At 42.0% G+C, this 19,236-nt stretch overlaps 1 protein-coding gene across 4 annotated transcripts in view; it reads right to left on the reverse strand.

Annotated features, from left to right (window-relative positions):
• Positions 1-19,236, reverse strand: part of MYO5B (myosin VB) — a 357,700-nt gene that overhangs the window by 121,574 nt on the left and 216,890 nt on the right. For all 4 annotated transcript variants that reach the window (XM_043546335.1, XM_043546334.1, XM_027817527.3 and 1 more), the window contains exons 12-14: positions 17,454-17,594; positions 6,129-6,251; positions 4,304-4,387 (exon numbers count right to left, since the gene is read on the reverse strand). In XM_043546335.1, the coding sequence (XP_043402270.1) occupies positions 4,304-4,387; positions 6,129-6,251; positions 17,454-17,594 (348 nt within the window). The remainder of the gene's footprint in view (positions 1-4,303; positions 4,388-6,128; positions 6,252-17,453; positions 17,595-19,236) is intronic.

Raw genomic sequence — 19,236 nt, forward strand, 5'->3', positions numbered from 1 at the left:
CAAGTTTACAGCTTGCAAAGCTGATGGAGCCTGTAATCTTCAGAGGCCAAAGAGCCCTTTTTCAAGGAACTGATTATTCAAAGTCAAATACTCTATTAGAATTGCTGGACCTGGGAGCCAGTGGGTTTATAAGATACACAGCAGAGAAAGCCACAGGGGCAGGTACCCTGTAACATTGGTGAGAGATTATAATATACTGCAGCTTTTCTGCCTCCCTTTTCTTGACTCTCAGATCAGTTTCTTTGGCACTTCCCATTTTTGATGGTCACAATCCTTCTTTATATTACCCATTCCCACCCTTTCGGTCCACTCTGCAACTTCCACAACTATCTCAGCTCATTTGAATTGTGTGGCTGCCTCATTGAGGGCTATATATTGGCCCTCATTTCCTTTAGCAAGTCTACTTATTTTTACACTTCATTTTGTTCTTTCCTCATCCAAAATAAACAAATAGAAAACAATAAAGTCATAACCTCTGACACTTTTCCCAGTTTCTTCACTTGAGAATCACTTAAAACTAATTTTCCAGCACTGAAAGTGTAAACCTCAGTTAAAATAGCAAGCTGGGTGTACATCCTGTTTGACAACGCCAGTGTAACACGTTGCTGGGGATATTGAGAGCTGGGCAAAGGTGAGCTTTGCTGGAGATTACCTTGTCTGTCAGCTCCCTGCCACACCAGTCTGTCTTCCTCACCAGCAAGCTCCTCCAGGCTCTCCCAGCCCAAACCTTGCCGAGCAGGTAACAATCAGTGAACTCCAGCCCCCAAGCTCCACAGAGAGGTTTCTCTGCAATGCACAGCCCCTATCACTGTTCACTCACAGAAGGTATTAAGTTTGCTGCACTTTTAAAGATTCAGTGCATTGCAGCTTATTAACTTAACTGGAGTAAACACAAAAAGAAAAGGAGGACTTGTGGCACCTTAGAGACTAACCAATTTATTTGAGCATAAGCTTTCGTGAGTTACAGCTCACTTCATCGGATGCATGCAGTGGAAAATACAGTGGGGAGATTTTATATACATAGATATGTGGACACCACATAAAAAGTGAACCCTGCAGCTCACTTCATCGGATGCGTGTAGTGGAAAATGCAGCGGGGAGATTTTGTATACACAGAGAACATGAAACAATGGGTGTTACCATACACACTGTAACAAGAGTGATCAGGTAAGGTGAGCTATTGCCAGCAGGTGAGCCAGGGGCGGGAGGGAACGGGGCGGGGGAATGGACGTGGGGAAATGGTTTTGCTTTGTGTAATGACCCCCAAAATCATAAGAAAAAAATTGCCTTCTGGACTTTTGCACCTGTAGGGTTTACTTTTTATGCGGTGTCCACATAGCTATTCAGGGGACACCATCAGTTGGCAACGGGCTTTGTTGCAAGGATAGGTTCCTGGCCTGACAGACAGCCCCCCAACCTGAAGCAAATACTCACCAGCAACCACACACCACACAACAAAAACACTAACCCAGGAACCTATCCTTGCAACAAAGCCCATTGCCAGTTGTGTCCACATATCTATTCAGGGGACACCATCATAGGGCCTAATCACATCAGCCACACTATCAGAGACTCGTTCACCTGCATATCTACCAATGTGATATGTGCCAGCAATGCCCCTCTGCCATGTACATTGGCCAAACTGGACAGTCTCTACGTAAAAGAATAAATGGACACAAATCAGACATCAAGAATTATAACATTCAAAAACCAGTCGGAGAACACTTCAATCTCTTTGGTCACTCGATTACAGACCTAAAAGTGGCAATTCTTCAACAAAAAGACTTCAAAAACAGACTCCAATGAGAGACTGCTGAACTGAAATTAATTTGCAAACTGGATACAATTAACTTTGGCTTGAATAAAGACTGGGAGTGGATGGGTCATTACACAAAGTAAAACTGTTTCCCCATGTTTATTTCTTCCCCCTCCCTCCCCCCACTGTTCCTCACATGTTCTGGTCAACTGCTGGAAATGGCCCACCTTGATTACCACTACAAACGGTTCCCCCCCAGCTCTCCTGCTGGTAATAGCTCACCTTACCTGATCACTCTTGTTACAGTCTGTATGGTAACACCCATTGTTTCATGTTCTCTGTGTATATAAAATCTCCCCACTGTATTTTCCACTACATGCATCTGATGAAGTGAGCTGTAACTCACGAAAGCTTATGCTCAAATAAATTGGTTAGTCTCTAAGGTGCCACAAGTACTCCTTTTCTTTTTGCGAGTACAGACTAACACGGCTGTTACTCTGAAACCTGGAGTAAACATGCTCTTCAAGCACAGCATGGACTGACTTATAGTAAAAATAAAACAAGTTTATTAACAAAAGGACATCAGTTAAGTGACATCACGTAGCAGGAATAAAAGGAGAAATGGTTACAAACATCAAAAATAAGGATGTAAAAGGTTAACCGGAAAGCATAGTGTTACTGGTTAACCACCTTAACTGTTAACCCTCACGGCACCTGGCCGGAGTGGCACCACCCAGACAGAGCGGGCATAGCCACGGCGCCCGGCTGGAGTGACCCCAGCTCCAGCCATGCTGGCCAGACAGGCCCGAGCCACTTAAATAGTTAACCGTTTAAACAACATATTTTTAAATCGTTTAAACGCTTAATTTTTAAAATGGTATTTACATCCCTAATCTAAAAGTGATGACACGCATCTAAAACTCAAATCTAGCAAGAGACAGTCTTTATTCAAGATGGTTTCTCTCACCCTTTCCTTTTGCTGGCCAGCCTGGCCAGGACCCATCACAAAGATCAAATTGTTTGGTTCCTTTGTCTCCTAAGGTGAAGGAGAAAGGTGGAGTGTCTCTCTCTCTCTCTCTCTCTCTCTCTCTTCCTTATTTCCTCAAAGGGATTGGCTTTGTCTTACAGGTCAGGAAGCCCACCTAGGGCTCAGCTCAGCTCTGCTTGCTATGTCCCCCAGAGATTCAGCACTATGTCAATTTTGCAGTCTCCTGTGATTTTACAATGCAAATACCCTTCCTACAACCTCTGATGGATATGAACAGTCCATCGTCCATGTCTCTGTTCACATATGGCTTGGTTTGCTACTGAGCCAGAGGTGTTTGCCTTCCCCTTTGTCTGGAAAAAAAAACTTTCCTCCTTTGTCTTTTTACAGTCTCTAGAACATAATATCAGAGAGTATCCATAATTCCTAGTGTTGCTACAAACATTTCAGTGATATTAATAACCAGCATGTTATTAGTTTTCCAATGACATCACATAACACCTTTCAGATACAGATTATAATAGTAGTGAGTTGGGATATACTGAGCTGGTCTCACCAGCTGAACTCACTGCTAGATACCAGGGAGCCCCTTGCCTTCTGGCATTGGGATGCTCTTAGTGTCACAGAGATCAAGGAACTTTTTTGTTGTTCGCTGTAAACCTTAACGTATTACTCGTTAATGTTGCATATCGTAGCATATATGGGCAGTAATGTTATGGGAGTTGTGACAATGTTTGGAATTTCTTGTATGCAGATTCCTTGATATTTCTACCTTAATGCTATATTAACTCTCTATTTAATAAAAATGAAAAAAAATAGAGTTGTGATCGTATAGCTTACATGGAAGCAACAAGCATAACTGTGACATACTGCAGTGAAGTAAAAAGTAAATGCTTTTTCATCTACAAGCATTGCATTTATGGCCCAGGATAGCAGGTTAAAAGAAATGCTCTGCAATACCACCTGCAACATATGGGTTTAATTCCTGATCATGGTCTTTTAATCTCTGGATCAGCCGAGGCTGGAGGTGCTTCAAAGACCATGCACATAGTCCCAGGGTGGGAGAAGGGCAGGAAGGGAGAGAGAAAGAAAAGAAAGCTTCATTGTTATTGAGCAGTGACACTTCTTTGGAAGTGAAATCACTCCCATGTAGACGTCCAGCACAAATCCCATGCATCACTTAAATCCTCTTGGGCTGGCCCTCTGCACTGGGTGATCTTTACCCTGACTGACTAAGGAATAGGGTCAGCAGGTTGTGAAGGGGGTTCCAATCAAGCCAAGCTGATTGAAAGATGGTGATCATGATTTAGGACCTTAAGCATGACAGGGGATATACAGCAGGGAGGAGATTGCAGGTTACATGAATGAAGAGAACACCTGGATAAAATGACAGCTTAAGTTCACTTTTTACATTTACTTTTTATTTTTGTTCCTGACCGTGTAGACTGTAAGAGCTTTTGCACACGCTCCTGGGTGTTTTAAAATGAGCAAAGATATCAGAACAGTTCAGCAATGCCAACTTTGGTTTAATGTGGACTATTTTCCAAACCTTCTGCTCTTACCTTGCTGGCCTTCAGTATGTTGATCTGTTCTTCATATACAGTGTCCCTGTTTTTCTCCAGAAATCCATCAGACTGATACTCCACCTACCACACAAAGCAATGGAGAAACGGAATGGTGGTTAAACCCCTCAGAATGCATCTACACTGCAATTAAACACCTATGGCTGGCAACCATTAGCTGAGTTGGGCTCACACAGCTTGGGCTGTAATATGGAAGTACAGACATTAAGGCTCATGCTGGAGCCTGGGTTCTGGGACTCTCCCAACTCTGGGGTCCTGAGCTCAGGCTCCAGCCCCAGCCCAAATGTCTACACTGCAAGTGTATAACCCTGCAGCCCAACTCCAATGGGCCCGAGTCAGCTGACTCTGGCCAGCTGCAGGTGTTTAATTGAAGTATAGACCTATCCTCAGATTAGTCAGCATATTGCAAGTCTCTTGCTGTAATTACGATGTGTAGTCTCGCACCGTTTTAGGCATCATTTATATTGCCATAAACTCATTGGAAAGGTAGTGCATATGGCTGAATGAATGGGGGAAAAGTGTGAGGAAGATCACATCAGTTTATCCTATTAATAAAAAATATTTGAGTGTAAGATACAAGGCATTACAACACTTAATTCAAACACTGTACATTACCCAGTTATTAACCCCTTCAGGATCCAATCCTGTTCCCACTGAAGTTAACTGCAAAATTTCCAGGACTCTACCATTCATATGAGTACTTGTAGCACCTATGGCACGCTTTGAAAGGCCCACTTTGGCATTCCTGGTAAGCCAGTGAATAACCACCCATACCTCAGTCTCAAAAGATCTTGGAGAGCTCTGTGCTAGGTCTCACCCAATCTCTCTTGCAAGTACATTTTTTTGGAATTTAGAATCCGTTGTTTTTCAAGTACGACCTGGCCAAAAAGCACTGGATGAGTCTTCAAAAGATTGAGTAAAACCTATTTTTTTCTAATTCAAATTCAAGCAAATCACTAACTGTCAGCGATCACACATGCAGAATTTGAAATGGGAATATCTTCTTTTGGAAGATTTGGTGAGAATGTGCTTAGAATCAGGTGTATAATGGAACTCGAGTCCCAGCCTTACCTGTGAATAGCGCAATTCACTCAAGTTAGGATAAAAAGACTCAGACTTTATTAAGGACAATACACACTGCTTGGCAGTAGCATTAGTGTCACCTGACTCCTTTATCCTTACTCAGAGCTGCTTTTGATTTCCATTTTAGACACAGAGACAGATACATGGGTAACTACAACCTCTTCACAGATTCTTGCCTGCTCTGAGCAATATCTGTCAAATCATGTTTTAAATAAAGCTTGAGACCATTACTGGATGTTACAGCATCAGCCTCTAAGCTTTGGAAAATCAAAAGTTGGAGTTTTTCTCCCTCACAGAGGAGGGAAAATGGTCCCAGTTCCACTCATATCTTACAACAGTGAAGCACAAGATTTTTTGGCGCTCAAGAAAATGTCCTTGTTTCAATCTTTCCTGTATGTAGCAACCTCTACTAATGTTAATTTGACACAGCTCTCTGAAGGAGGTTTGTTTTGTTAAACCAGAAGACTCAACTATCCCTGTTTAAAACTCCGTACAAAGTCTAAGGCTGAGATTTTAAGTGCTTACTAAGAGATTTGAATGCCCAATTAAAATAAAATGGCAATTTGGTAGATACCTTAGGCACCTTGGAAAGTCATTGCCTAAATAGCTAAATGTGGTTTAAAAAAAAAAAGTGACTCCTAATGCAAACCCCTTCCATCCTGACTAGTCATCACAAACTCTCGTGTTTAACGTGCTGCGTGTTTAGTATATGCCCTGATACCTTATCTGCAAAGTGAACAACAATGAAGGAGGTATTGGACATTCGAGGTTTTTGGAAGTGCTGGCTGCTAGAATGTCTGTCATATAATTTCTGTGCCCAGTTCTGGTCAGTTCCTTTAGGAACCTAGAAAACACAAAAGAGAGGAAGGAGGTTTACAATTAGATCACACGAGCACTCAAAGGCATAGATACTACACACCTTCATGGTTTCATTACATTATTATTTTTTAAACACTTTTAGCCCATGTCTTATAGGTGATGGCAGAAATGAGCCTTTAGTAGGAACTGGACTCAGCAGAGGGAGATGGCTTGGTACCAGGTTTAGGGAGGTCAGTCCACACATAGCAGGCAGCATGGAAGAGGTCAAAATGGTGGAAGAGAGTGTAATACAGCAGAATTCAAGGCTGGCATCACCAAATGACATTACATAAGGGAGCACAAGGATGAGTTTATAGTAATAGGTATTAATTAAGAAACCAAAACCCTAAGTTATTCCTCCATCTGGATTTCTCAGTGTGTCCCCAGATCTTCAGCTAGTAAAAGTCAACATCCCGCCATAGAAGTCAATAGCACTCAACTGATCTACACCAACTGCAGATCTATATATAGGTCTCAGACTGAGCTCTTTGGGACAGGGACTAATTCAGGGTTCTGTACAGCTCCAAGATCATTGCTAAACAATGAGTAATGTGAATTACAACAAGAGTGTTGCCATCTGTTCCATTTGTTAATATCTGAGAAACAAAACAGGCCATCATCCCAATCCCTTTTTCAGTAACCCAGCTCTTGTTGGCCTGACTGCTGCAAAACCATCATTGCCCCCCGTCCCCTGCCAGTGTTCTCATTCAATATTGATGCAAACATTCAAATGGTTTACTCAGGGTAAGACATTTTGTATCCCTACCAGCAAAAAAGCAGTAAGATTCCTGTGCTTGGGCAAAGTTTATTAATTGCTCAGGACAGAAATTTAATCATTTTCAAAACAAAGGCAGCCTTTTGCAGCAAAATGACAGGTTTTCACAAACAAAAAAATTAAGACAAGATTCTAGATTTTCTTAATATGCCTACGAAACAGAGTGATTTGGTGAGCAGTTTTTCAAACTTAACTGTGTCATCAAAATATATCAAATTTGATGAACTGTAGGACTAGGTGTCTATCTATCTATATTTGAATTTAAGAAAGACCTAGCAGCCTCTTCACAGAATTTATTATAATATGTGAACTCATTTAAAAAGCACTGTTATAAAAACTGAAATTCCAAGAAATCTCTGGCTTTTTAAAATCCCAGAGTCCTGCCCAAACCAGTCACACTCATGTTGTGTATATGAACATGGCTTGGCTGTTCTCAAATATCTGAAATAAATGACTTTCTTTGACAAAAAATAAAGCAGGCCAATAGTGCTGTACTGTATCAGGAACTTCCAGTTTCATACTTTTGCATTTTAAACCATATTGTGAGAGACTATAATCCCACTACAGGGCACAGGTGGATTATTTATATAACCTCTCCTGCCCCACACCCCATTCAAAGAATTGCATGCTCCCTTGTGATTTGATCTCATTACATTTAATGGCTAAGCAAGATCAGTCCGGGAAAGTACTTCCATCTATCTTACGTACTTATATGGGGGTACTAGGATACAAGGGGTGCTTCCCTTCCCCGCCACCATGTGACTCTGGGGAAAAACTGCAGAGAACAGCCAGCCAAAGACTCCAGCTAGTAGGAACAAAGCATCCAAAGCAGGGACCTCTGGACATTCCAGTCAGAACTGAAGAAAGTTCTCTGACTTCCCCTGCCGTGTGTGAATTGGCTGCTTGCTCCAACCTTCCCCCTCCCTCTCCTCAATCTTTTTCAGAGTCACTGTTTCCCTGGAGAGAGTCCCCCATGCCTGCATTCTTTGTTCCTAGATGTATACATATACATTTAGCCATATTACAATGAATATTATATGCTTGCACCCAGCATACCGAGAGATCCAGGTTGCCCTGTATCAGTGACCTGTCCTCTTCATTTACCACTCCCCCAATTGTGTGTCATCTTCAAACATTACCGGTGATGATTATATGGTTTTTTTCCCCCAAGTGATTGACAAAAATATTAAATAGCATGGGGTCAAGAATCAATCCTTGCAGGACCTCATTAGAAACATACCCACTCAATGATAATTCCCCATTTACAATTACTTTTTGAGGCCCATGATTTATCCGTTTTTAATTCATTGAATGTGTGTCAGGGTCTCCATGTGGAAGATGGGTAACTGCCTGACAAATTAGACCTGCAAATAAGCTGTTTATTGTTTTAAAGATAGGTTTTTTTCTGAAATGCTTTTGTTCTGAACGAACAGTACTTTGTTTTTATGAGAGCTGGCTCCTCACTGGTTAACCCTGTCACTGCCCCTGACAATTACAGTAAACTGTAGAATTCTGCAGCCTAAGGCCCACTCTAGAAGGGGAGAGTGTGTGTCATGGGATTCTGCCTCAAGAGAGGTGACAGCTAGATGTCTGAGATCAAAATGGGGTGCCCTCTAGGTGGTCACAAAAGGATCAGAGGTGCAGTTAGCTCAGGAAATGTGACACTGGACGCGCCACAATCTTTAGTCTACTAATCTTCACAATGCCCCACGAGACAGGGAACTGTTCTTAGCTCATTTTACACAAATTTTACTGTCTTTTTTCTTTGACACAAAGATTGAGTGACTTCCCCAGGGTCACACAGGAAGTCTATGGCGGAACAAAGAATTGAACCCAAGTCGCCTAAGTTCCAGGCTAATGCCCAGGCACCGGGCCATCCTTCCTCTTGGCTGTGAGACTTAGGTGTGGCAGAAAATGTTGATGGTGACACTTTACTTTGAGCCATTACAGCCTCAACATGCCATCAGGCTTTTAAGGGGCACTGAACAGCTGTGGGAGAATGAGCCCTAAAATGAAAAATCACTGACCATTTGTTATTATTAGAGATCCCATAGCACTTTTCACACAGTCGGGGTGTTAGCCCCCATTTTCAGACCAAATAGCATTTATCTGATTTCAGCCTGCCTTACTAAATTGCTCTCATAGTTTTAACTTCACAGGGTATTGTACATGTCCTCTCCTATACTGGTATGAAGATGTAAGATCTTCAAACCAAGAAAATATATAGTTTGTACAGCACCCTATATTAGTTTATTAAATTTGTAAAGTGCTTTAGGATCCTTTTGGGCAAAAAGTTCCTATATAAATATAGACTGTTATAATATCTTAAATAAATATGCCCTATCTGAATAAGCGACTGACCACTTGCTTTGTTACAGTAGATGCTGCCAACAGCATTCTCTGCAGTCACCCTCAGCAGGCGTTTCCACTTCTGTCTGTTCATTTAAATCTATGCAGCATGTCAACCTGTCGAGCCTCTACTAGGCCAAAACCTAGGGGAATGAGTTATGTCTCCTCATACAAAGCCTTGGGATCCCATTGCTCAGCATGATGCACTGAGTGCCACCAGGCCCATCCAAGGCATTTTAAACATGGCTTATTCCCTGTCGCTCTTAGAGCGCCTCTGCCTTATCTCTCGCTGCACAAACTGGCCAAAAAAACAAAACAAAACATAAAAAATAAAAAGCGAGAGAGAAGAAAGCCTTAAGGAGAGCAGTCAACTGTGATCAAGGTCACTTTTGTTGCTGTCTCATGGCTGAGATGTTCAGCCTAAAGGAAGCTGACGAATTCCCAGGGCTGTCAGTGGAGACAGTTGAATGAAGGGGATATTTTATAAAAAGCTACATTCTTAGCTGCGTGTATGTGCCACATTTTCATACAGTTACGGGAAAACAATCTCAGCGCCGCAAACCCAGCCGCATGCACATGCGTTCTATGGGGATTATGCAGCAGAGGCACATGTGTCTACCACTAAGTTAAAGGAAGTTTGTTCTACTAAAATCAATATCCCGAGGAACAGACTGGTTGCTTAATCCATTAAAAAACATAAATGAAGCGCCACTATTCTCTGCTAGTCATTCCCTATAAAGGATTTTTTAACAGGAAACAGTGTCATCTATTCAAACACTGGATCAAAGGATCAGGAATTCTAGGAAATGCAGCTAAATACAAGTGGTTTATATTTTCAGACAGCTGTTGGTTCGACTTCACCATGCCCTCAGTGCCTTCAATTGTAATCAGGATCAGGCATACGTTCTGTGGGACTAAAAGCCAAGTCAGGCTGACATTTCTCACTCCTTGATTTTTAACCCCGATTACAGCTTTGCCAGCCGTGTAAATTTACAACGCCGTGACGAGGTCTTTTCATTATTCCTACCTCACTTCACCTGACCACAACACTGGTGCCAAATGAGATATATGGAACTAAAGTCAACTATTTCACTGACTGAGGCAACTGGACCCTTTAAATTATTAACAATGCATTTATATCAAGCACCAACAAAAATGCATCTCAGGTTTCTCCTAGTGGGTAAAATTTGTCTTGGTCAGCAGTGAGAAACTGAAAATTTTAACTGCTGTGAGAGAAAGATGAAGGGTTCTTTCAATCTTGCATAGACATATATTCTTTATGGTCTCTTTCTGATTTTGAATCTATCGTGTTTTCCAAGTTACCGAAAGGTGCTCTATAAGATCATCAAAGCACTTCACAAATGAGGCATATAAAACACAGACACCTATGGGATGGAGGGCAACAATTAACCAATGCACAGCACAAGCATAACACTCAAGAGAGTGAAATTTTGCCTGTGGACAACAGGCCAAAACTGCAATGCAACGCTTTATATCGGGGCTCCCCAAACTTTTCACGGTAACGCCTCCCCTGGGAGCCAGGGCTGGGAACTGGGCCACGAGGACAAGGGTAAGGGGGCCGAGTTTGGGGCTGCACCTGGGGGCGGGGCTGGGGCCGGAATGGAGCCACGACCAGGGCAGAGATGGGGGCCGGGAACGGAGGTGTGGCCAGGGGCCGAGGCCAGGGGTGGGGTTAGGAGCAGAAGCTATGACCCAGCCTCGGTCAGGGGCCAAGGCTGGGGACAGAGCTGAGGCAGGAGCCAGGGCCACAGCTGGGGGTGGGGCTGGAGCTGGGCTGGGTGGCGCTCCCTCCCTGCCCCCCCCAGGGGGGCTGGCTCAGGCCCCACTGCTCCCCCCCAAATGTTCCTGCATGGCCCCCTAGCCCCACAGTTTGGGGACCTCTGCTTTATATAACCAAGGTTTTCTGCGAGGATAAAGTGACACCACCACTGCCAAAAGCCCCCCATACAGAATAAATTGAAAAAGAACTCAGTTTATATAAGGGCTTATCAACCCTTTAAAAGCAACCACATTTGGAAACCTAGTTAAATATTCATCACACAAAAGGAAAAACATTAAAAGAATTGGAAAATTTTAAAATAATAACAATTCTATCACAACTTCCTGCTGGGGAAAGGAAGGGAGAAAAAGAGCCACACAAGACAGATGAGAATCACGTTGCTTAATGCAGTTTTGGGACGCACTCAGATTCCATGGTGATGGGCACAGTGTAAGAAGCTGAACTGAACAGAACACTACACTGTAAGCCATCCCTGTAACGTTGATGGTGATATATGGTAAGTATTTCCACTACAGTGTATTCCGCCTAATAGCAATCCTGATACTATCAACTGCCAGTTAGTGGCAACACATTGCCGGGAACCAATCCCACCCCATTAACACAATTCAATATTGGCAATGGTATGCCACTTATCAGCACCTCCCCCCTCACAGGAAAAAAAGGGAATTTAAAGATAAAAATGTAAAATGATAACTGAAACCTTTCTTTATGCAATGTAGAATTAAGCCATCAAACTCATTGTAACTGGGTAGTTAGAAAAATATCATGTTAAGATTAAAAATTGGTTCAGACTCTTATGGACCAGAATCTTAGTTGGTGTAAATCAGCATAGCTACAATCTAAATAAAGCTACACCCATTTACACCTTCTAAAGGCTGTCCATGCTATTTTTAGCTTTTCCCCACCCTCTTATCGCTCTGACTCTGCAATAGGAAATTGGGGCGTTTAGTCCCACTGACACACAACATTAACACCTACCAGATACACATAGGGCGTAAGTCATGCACTTCACAGTGAAACCCACTTATTAGAGAGTTGGACTTTACTATAAGTAGAGTGAAAATCCACAGGCCTCATTCCTCTTCCCTCAAAACAGAGTTTCACTATATTCAGGTTCACTACAAATAGCTTTCATTGTGTTACTGGCACAACGGAACGGGTGCATTGTGCAGTATTTTTAAACTTCCCAAGTAGTACCTGACATAAGGCCACTATTGGACATGGGTTGTCACCTGTACTAGAACAGGAGTGTGTGTCCTCTTATGGCATTTTAAAGCCTTTAGAGCCAATGATTTGTGTACACAGTACCTAGTCTAATGATAATGACCAGGGGCTACTGCAACAGAAATTAATAACTGATCCATCTATTCAGGATTTTTCAGGATTGGGCCGTTTCCTTCATGTTGGAAGGGGTGTCAAATAAATAAAATTCTCCCAGGGCTCCAACGAATCAGCCAGCAAAGATCAGGGAGCTATTCAGAGTAAAGGAAACATTAAATCCAACCTTAAATCTATCAGGGGAAAAAAAAAAAGAATGGGATAACTAACGAGCCTTCTTCAAAGCCACAGATCCAGCAATTAGTATTATAAAAACTAAGAAGGAGAATTTTAATTGTTTCTTTCTTCCCTGCACCGCCAATATAATCTAAAAACCAAGCCCAGCCCTGGGTATGCCAGAGTTCTGTGGCTCTTCATACGGATAGGGGCTGCACATTCTGTTGCTTCCTCACCATGCTCTGGATGACAACTCAACGTGCAAGTCGTTATTCTGCCATCTGATTAGAACTAATGAGGTCCAAACCATAAACCCCCCAGGGGTTCTGCCGCTACTCTTAACCTACATGCAGCGGTTCACAGAACACAAATCAGAGGAAGTAGCTGGCCAGCTTTGAAAGATGCCACTTTGTTTTCCAATGGTTTTCTACAGACCAACCAACCATCAAATCAAGAAAAATGTATTTTTTTAATAGTGAACTTTACACTGACATGTGCAGAGATATCAGTGGGATTCAAAACCAGCCTGCTAAATATTACCAGTAACCTGATTTCACTGCATTTGGCACAGGGATGAATAGCGAGTAACTATACTCTGACTCAACATCCACATTTATAACTGGGACATTTAAATGATACATAAGGTAACTATAACCTGTCCTAAGATACACAGAGAAAAAGTATCCATTACAGAGTCTGGGGATTGTGAAAGTTTCCATGTGTGGTCAGAAAAACTCCTTCAACAACATGAGGATTTGAAGCTCCCTCTTCAAGCCCCTGCCTGAAGTCAAAACCCATTTGTTTCACTGGTGACTCCCATCTCTTTTTAACCCTGTAGCTATATTCTTGCTTTGCTTTGTAGCTTTTTGTATTATTTAGTTCACTCAAGTCCACTGGCATACAAAAGTCATATGGAAGAGGCTAAAATAAAGAACTTGTATACATTAAAAAAAATACAGGAAAAACATTCCGTGAGGCAAGAACTTTGATGACAAATACCCCACCTCTGCTCTAGCATTTCATTATGTTGCCAGGCCCCTTGACGGAGTTTCAGTCCCAGAGTACATTTATCCACTGCATCAGTGGGCTTGCTTGCCAACTGACTTATTGTCCTTTTATACCAATTGCGGCCCATAGCAAAGCAATTCTCTCTCCATGGTGCTGCATAAGAGAAGAGATTTTGCTATTTTATAACAGCAAGGAGGAGTGGTGAGATTCTAAAAATACAAGCTCACCAACTGCGATGTGGGTGTGAGTAGGTTTTATCAATAAAATGGTGATTTCACTCACCACGCTCAGTGAAAATTTTGTAAGGCTGTGGAGTGTTTGCAGGTTATTATAAAAGGGTCCATTATAAAACTGTGACTAATTACACTACTCCCAAGCTACAGAGAAATACCACAGAAACTGCAGGAACCGATATATGCGGGGTTTGTTCCTCTGTTTCAGGTTCTATGTCAAAGAGGTGTGGATGAAAAGTAGTACTGGGTTAGAACTGGACAGAGCTCTGTGTTCAGGCTGTCCCCATTAGGCAGCAGGGCTTTGTACAACACCAAAGAAGGGTACCATTTATTTTTTATGTATATCAGAATTACCATAATGAATCAGAGCAATCGCACATCTAGTCCAGTAGCCTGTCACCTACAGCAGCCAGTACCAGATGCCGTTTTGAGTTACAGAGCAATCTGCCATCTGGGCAACTTTCCTCCTAGTTCCTAATAGTTAGAGGTCTTCTCAAGCCTGGAGAAAGAGAGGCTTGGCAGTGCAGTGGATGGCACTGAACAACTGAGCTTAGGTTCATGACCTACTTCTGAGCCAGCCACCAGTTGTTCTCATTTGTTAATTATAATAAAAAGCCATAATTGAGAAGAAAAGACCAAAACTATGCTAAAAATGGGAAAGTCCTCATTTAATTGTTGTTTTGCACATCCTCAGAGCAGTTTCCATTGGTTGGGCCTGGCTGGTGCTTCAGCCACATAAAGCTTCTCTCCCAATGGAAACCCCGAGGGATGACAGAGAAGCAGCAGCAACAGGGAAAATTTTCAGTAGGAAGGATGCAATCCAATTGCAATTTGGCCAGTACATCAACCTCTATATTCCCTTACAAGAAGGGAGGTGGGATCTTTCATGACCACAAGTGTTTAAGTCATAATGTCTCACCCAAAACAGAGCACCTCCAGGAACAGAAAGCCATCTATTACTGCGCTTGGGCATTGCTCCAGCACTGAATCAGAAGGAAGAGTCAAACCACAAAAATGCGCCATGCTCCACCAGGCCCTCTCCTTTGTGTTATTCACAACACACCATTTTACCTTATGATTTCATTAGAATGCACGAGCGAAGCAGACCTAAATTAATGCAAACAGTAGGCATTTCATAGACTAATGCTCAGTTAAAAAAAACAAAATGGTCAAGGATACTTAAATACCTAATTAAGTAAGATCAGATTCACTTAACCAAGTGAAAAAATCTCAGCTCTGACTCACTGTAAATACACAAACAGAAATCCCTGCTGTGCACGTCTTCATCACAAATGATTACAGCCAGCCATCAATAGTATAACACCCAGCCACTAGCCACTGAAGACAATGTAATATTAAATGGGAAGGAAAGTCGATGTGCCACATAAGAAATGGAAGGAAGCGAGCGCACATCTAAGAAGTCACCTTTCTCTCACACAGGAGGACAGGTCACACACCTTATTAAATCCCAGCAGGGACAAAGGAATTTAAAATAACAAATATGAAAAGTGTCCCTTTGATGTAACATGACACTTCTGCCTCCTCTTCACCTTGGGCCTGTTGTTATGCTCATGAATCTCAATGGAGCTAACAAGAGTGATTAGTGTCCTTTACATGCCTTGCTACAGGAGAGGCAAGGTCCTCTACATTGACTGAACACGAAGGCTAACAGTTTACCCGACTGTATATATGCACACAGACCCACAAGGCCATTTCTTGTGACAGGCAGACCTGAGTCTTAATGCAAACTTTCTTGCCTAATAACAGATGGTTAAAACCCTGACCTGTTAATCACACTACACGGAAACTGGCATGAAGAACCACTTCCAGGAAGTTACTCCCTTGTGTTAAAGGGAGATTATGAGCAGAAAAGTGTTTGCAAAAATAGCACCTTCTTATTCAACAGATCCTCCCCCTTGTGTGTTTAGGCAAAGGTATTTCTGCTGTTTGTGCTCTACCAGCCCCTTACTCTACCAGCCCTGCCAATCTAACAATCTCTGGATTCTGCTGGCTCAAGCATCATGTTAACTAAGTTCCAGCTGCAAAATTGTTATTGCTGGTGACAGATGAGCAAGGAAGAGTCCAACTTGACTTTGGGATTCTAAGGTGAGTTTGCAGTTCTGGCTGTTAATGACTTAATTTGTAAGCTGAACACATTTGCTCAGGAATTGCTGAGCAGCAATAAACATGGAAATCCGTTTCTACAAACTCACCGTAAGGAAACTCTTTAAAATGTGCCCAAGCTTCCCAATGCCATTTGTTTGACCTTTAGTTAAAAGCCACTTCAGCCGGGTGAACTGAGTTTTGCTAGTCCCTGAGATAGACATTTAAGACAAAAATCTCACTGTATGAAATCTCACTGCTGCAACCATTACAACATGGGAAAAGTGTACAAATGACAGACTTTATCAGCACACAGATGTCTTGGTGGCTTCTGCTCATTTGGTATAGAATCAGGGTGGCTAGTGCATCTGATTTCAGCAAGTTGGACAACTTGGAGGAAATCCTGGCTACACTACAGTCAATGGGAGCTTTGCCAGTGACTTCAATAAACCTAGAATTTCACCCCTTGCATAAATTTGATCCGTTATTATCATTATTTATTATTTGTATTACTGTCATGTCTAGGAGCCCTAGTCATGCACTGAGACCCCATTGCGCTATGCACTGTACAAACAAAATGAAAAAGATGATACCTGCTCCAAAGAGCTTACAATCTATCCCTTCAGGATTGCAACTAGTTGCTTGTCATTGCGTCATCAACTTTATGAATAAACTCCTTCAAATCTAATGAATTAAAAGGCTTTTGAGTGTGCTCAGAAATTTACCACATTCTGGATCCAGTAGCCGACTCACTAAGAGGAGTGAATTCCAAAAGGTGGAGATTCAGACTGAGAAAGCCCTACCACCCGAAAAGACTTATCCCAGGAACCACAAGGAAAAGCAGCCAGTTTCAACTGCTGTGAAAGGATATAGGCTTGGAGAGGGGAACTAAAAAAAAAACAAACCAGGTCCAATTTAGGGAACTAAATATCAGCACCAACATCTGTAACTACACCCAATGTAGAAATGAGAGCACTGGTGTGGTGTGTCAGCGGTCTGCCCAATTTAGAAAGTGGGCAGCAACCTTCTGCGTCAGGTGATGTTTACCCGTGGTCTTCAACTGTAGCCAGAAGTAAAGCACATTGCAATAGCCTTACCTAGTGGAGAGGTCACAAAGAAGGGGATGACTATTGCAAATTCTGCATCTAAGAGGAGTGGTCATAGCCTCCTAGTCAGATGAATTAGGTAAGAGATACTATAGGCTACCGTCGTTACCTGAGAACCCAGGAGGAATGATGAATTCAACAAGACCACCAGACTGCAGTTCGTTTTGGACAAGGACTGTTTTATTGGCCCCCTCTTGCTCCTGGAGAGTGCTGGTGGGTGAACTTTGGGACCCATCACGCTGAATGCAGCATGACTAGCCTGCTCAAGTTACTTTGAGAATGATAAAAAGGCAGTGATGACGTCAGTGTTTTTCTTTACCTTACACTCTTCATCCAGCAGGTCCAAGATACCAAGTTTGGCTTCTATAAGGTCTATGCAGGGCTGATTGTCATAAAAATCTATAAGAGTCCAAGGGATTTGTTCCTTCATATACTCTTCTTGCTCCAGCTTAAATACATGCTGTGATCAGAAAAGACAAAAAAGTTTTACTGAACTGTTACCTTTTTAATAATTAAACTTCCCTAATCCCACTTACCTATTGCAATTACTAGAAGTGTAGTTTTCTCCTGTACATGGCTGAGAAGTGCTAGAATTTTCAGCTGAAGACAGTGTGCAGTGTAACTAAAAACTCTGCTATTTGTTGGTCCCATGTATGACTAAGGATCTCAAAGTCTACCATTGTAAAGCATTTGGTGGGGATATTTTCTTTATATATAGCACTGGAAAATTATTCAAACGGTCCCTACAGATAAGTGAGAGTGATATCCTAACAGGGGAGCATAATGTAGCTTATACATTACTCAAGATCTCTGCCTCCTCCCCTAATGATTCCTCATTTTCATATGCCATGATGGGTAAATTACACAGTGAACTAGAATACCCCAGACATTTACCTATCTAGGTTCTTATATTGGTGCACGCCACCAAAGTATCTGAGCACACTTCCACAGAAGCGAGAGGCTGGGAGTTAACATCACAGCTGTGATTCAGAAGACATTTTCAATATGGATTCCTGTTTTCATACACACAACTTTCTGGAAAAAAGGTCCCCCACTGGCTGCAGTTTCTCAGACTGATTTCCAAGAGGTTAAAAGTCCTTTGATCATTTCTAAGATATTCTAACCACGAGGAACGAAAAAAAAAACAAAAATGTCTGGCTCAGATGCATTTTTTTCCTTCAAAGGTGGCTTTTAAAACCTCTTCAAAACATGTCATCACTGAATTTGAATTTTTTTGCTTTAGAAGCAACAGTTGTACGTATTAAAACAGTTGTGTACTGCGCAAATTAAACCCATCACTTTCCTCTTCATTTCTTAAAGAAGCATTGATATATAGTATGATGCTTTACATATATTGCAACTGTGCGTCACTACATGTACAGAACAGTTTTAAAGTACCAGGACTGCCCCACAGAATTTAGTTGCTCAAATTCAACAAATTCTCTTGTAGATCCACTTTACCCAAAATTAGGGTCAAATCTTGCTTTTACTGAAGTCAATGGCAAAATTCCCATGGATTTCAATGAAATTGGAATCAGACCCTTAATTGTGTAAAGTTTCTGACATTTTTATGTCTACTCAATGTAGATATAGAACTCCATCTATCTGTTCACATCCCAAGACAAACACAACAAATTGTGTTAGAATGTGTATAATACAAGCATACAACGTGAAGTAGTTTCAGTTCTCAGCAGGTTAGGTCAGCCTCCTAGAGGTTTCCACTCCTGAGTTCTTTTTAAATCCTGAAACAGATTCAGTGCAAACAGCCAGGTTTAGCTTGGTTTGGGGTTGAAACTATGCAAAAACCAGTTTCCCAATGGTTTCACATACAAACCACTCAGAAACATCAGTGGATCCAGGTTGGAATAAATTGTTTACAAACCTGCTAAGAGATTCAGATTTATAACAAAACCAAAACCAAGCAAAACTCACCTTTAGCAACGAAAACATAGTACAGTTCTACTGCATGATTTCTGCCCCGTGGGGATTATGCTATAACTGCCGAATTCATGTTAATAGTGAGAGCTGGCCAGAGTGGAGACAAGTTTGTCTAAGTGGAAGCCTGGCACAGGAAAATGTGGCCAGGCTTTTATCCAAAGTTT

The sequence above is a fragment of the Chelonia mydas genome, chromosome 5 (assembly GCF_015237465.2).
Source record: "Chelonia mydas isolate rCheMyd1 chromosome 5, rCheMyd1.pri.v2, whole genome shotgun sequence".
In the NCBI taxonomy this organism is placed as follows: Eukaryota; Metazoa; Chordata; order Testudines; family Cheloniidae; genus Chelonia; species Chelonia mydas.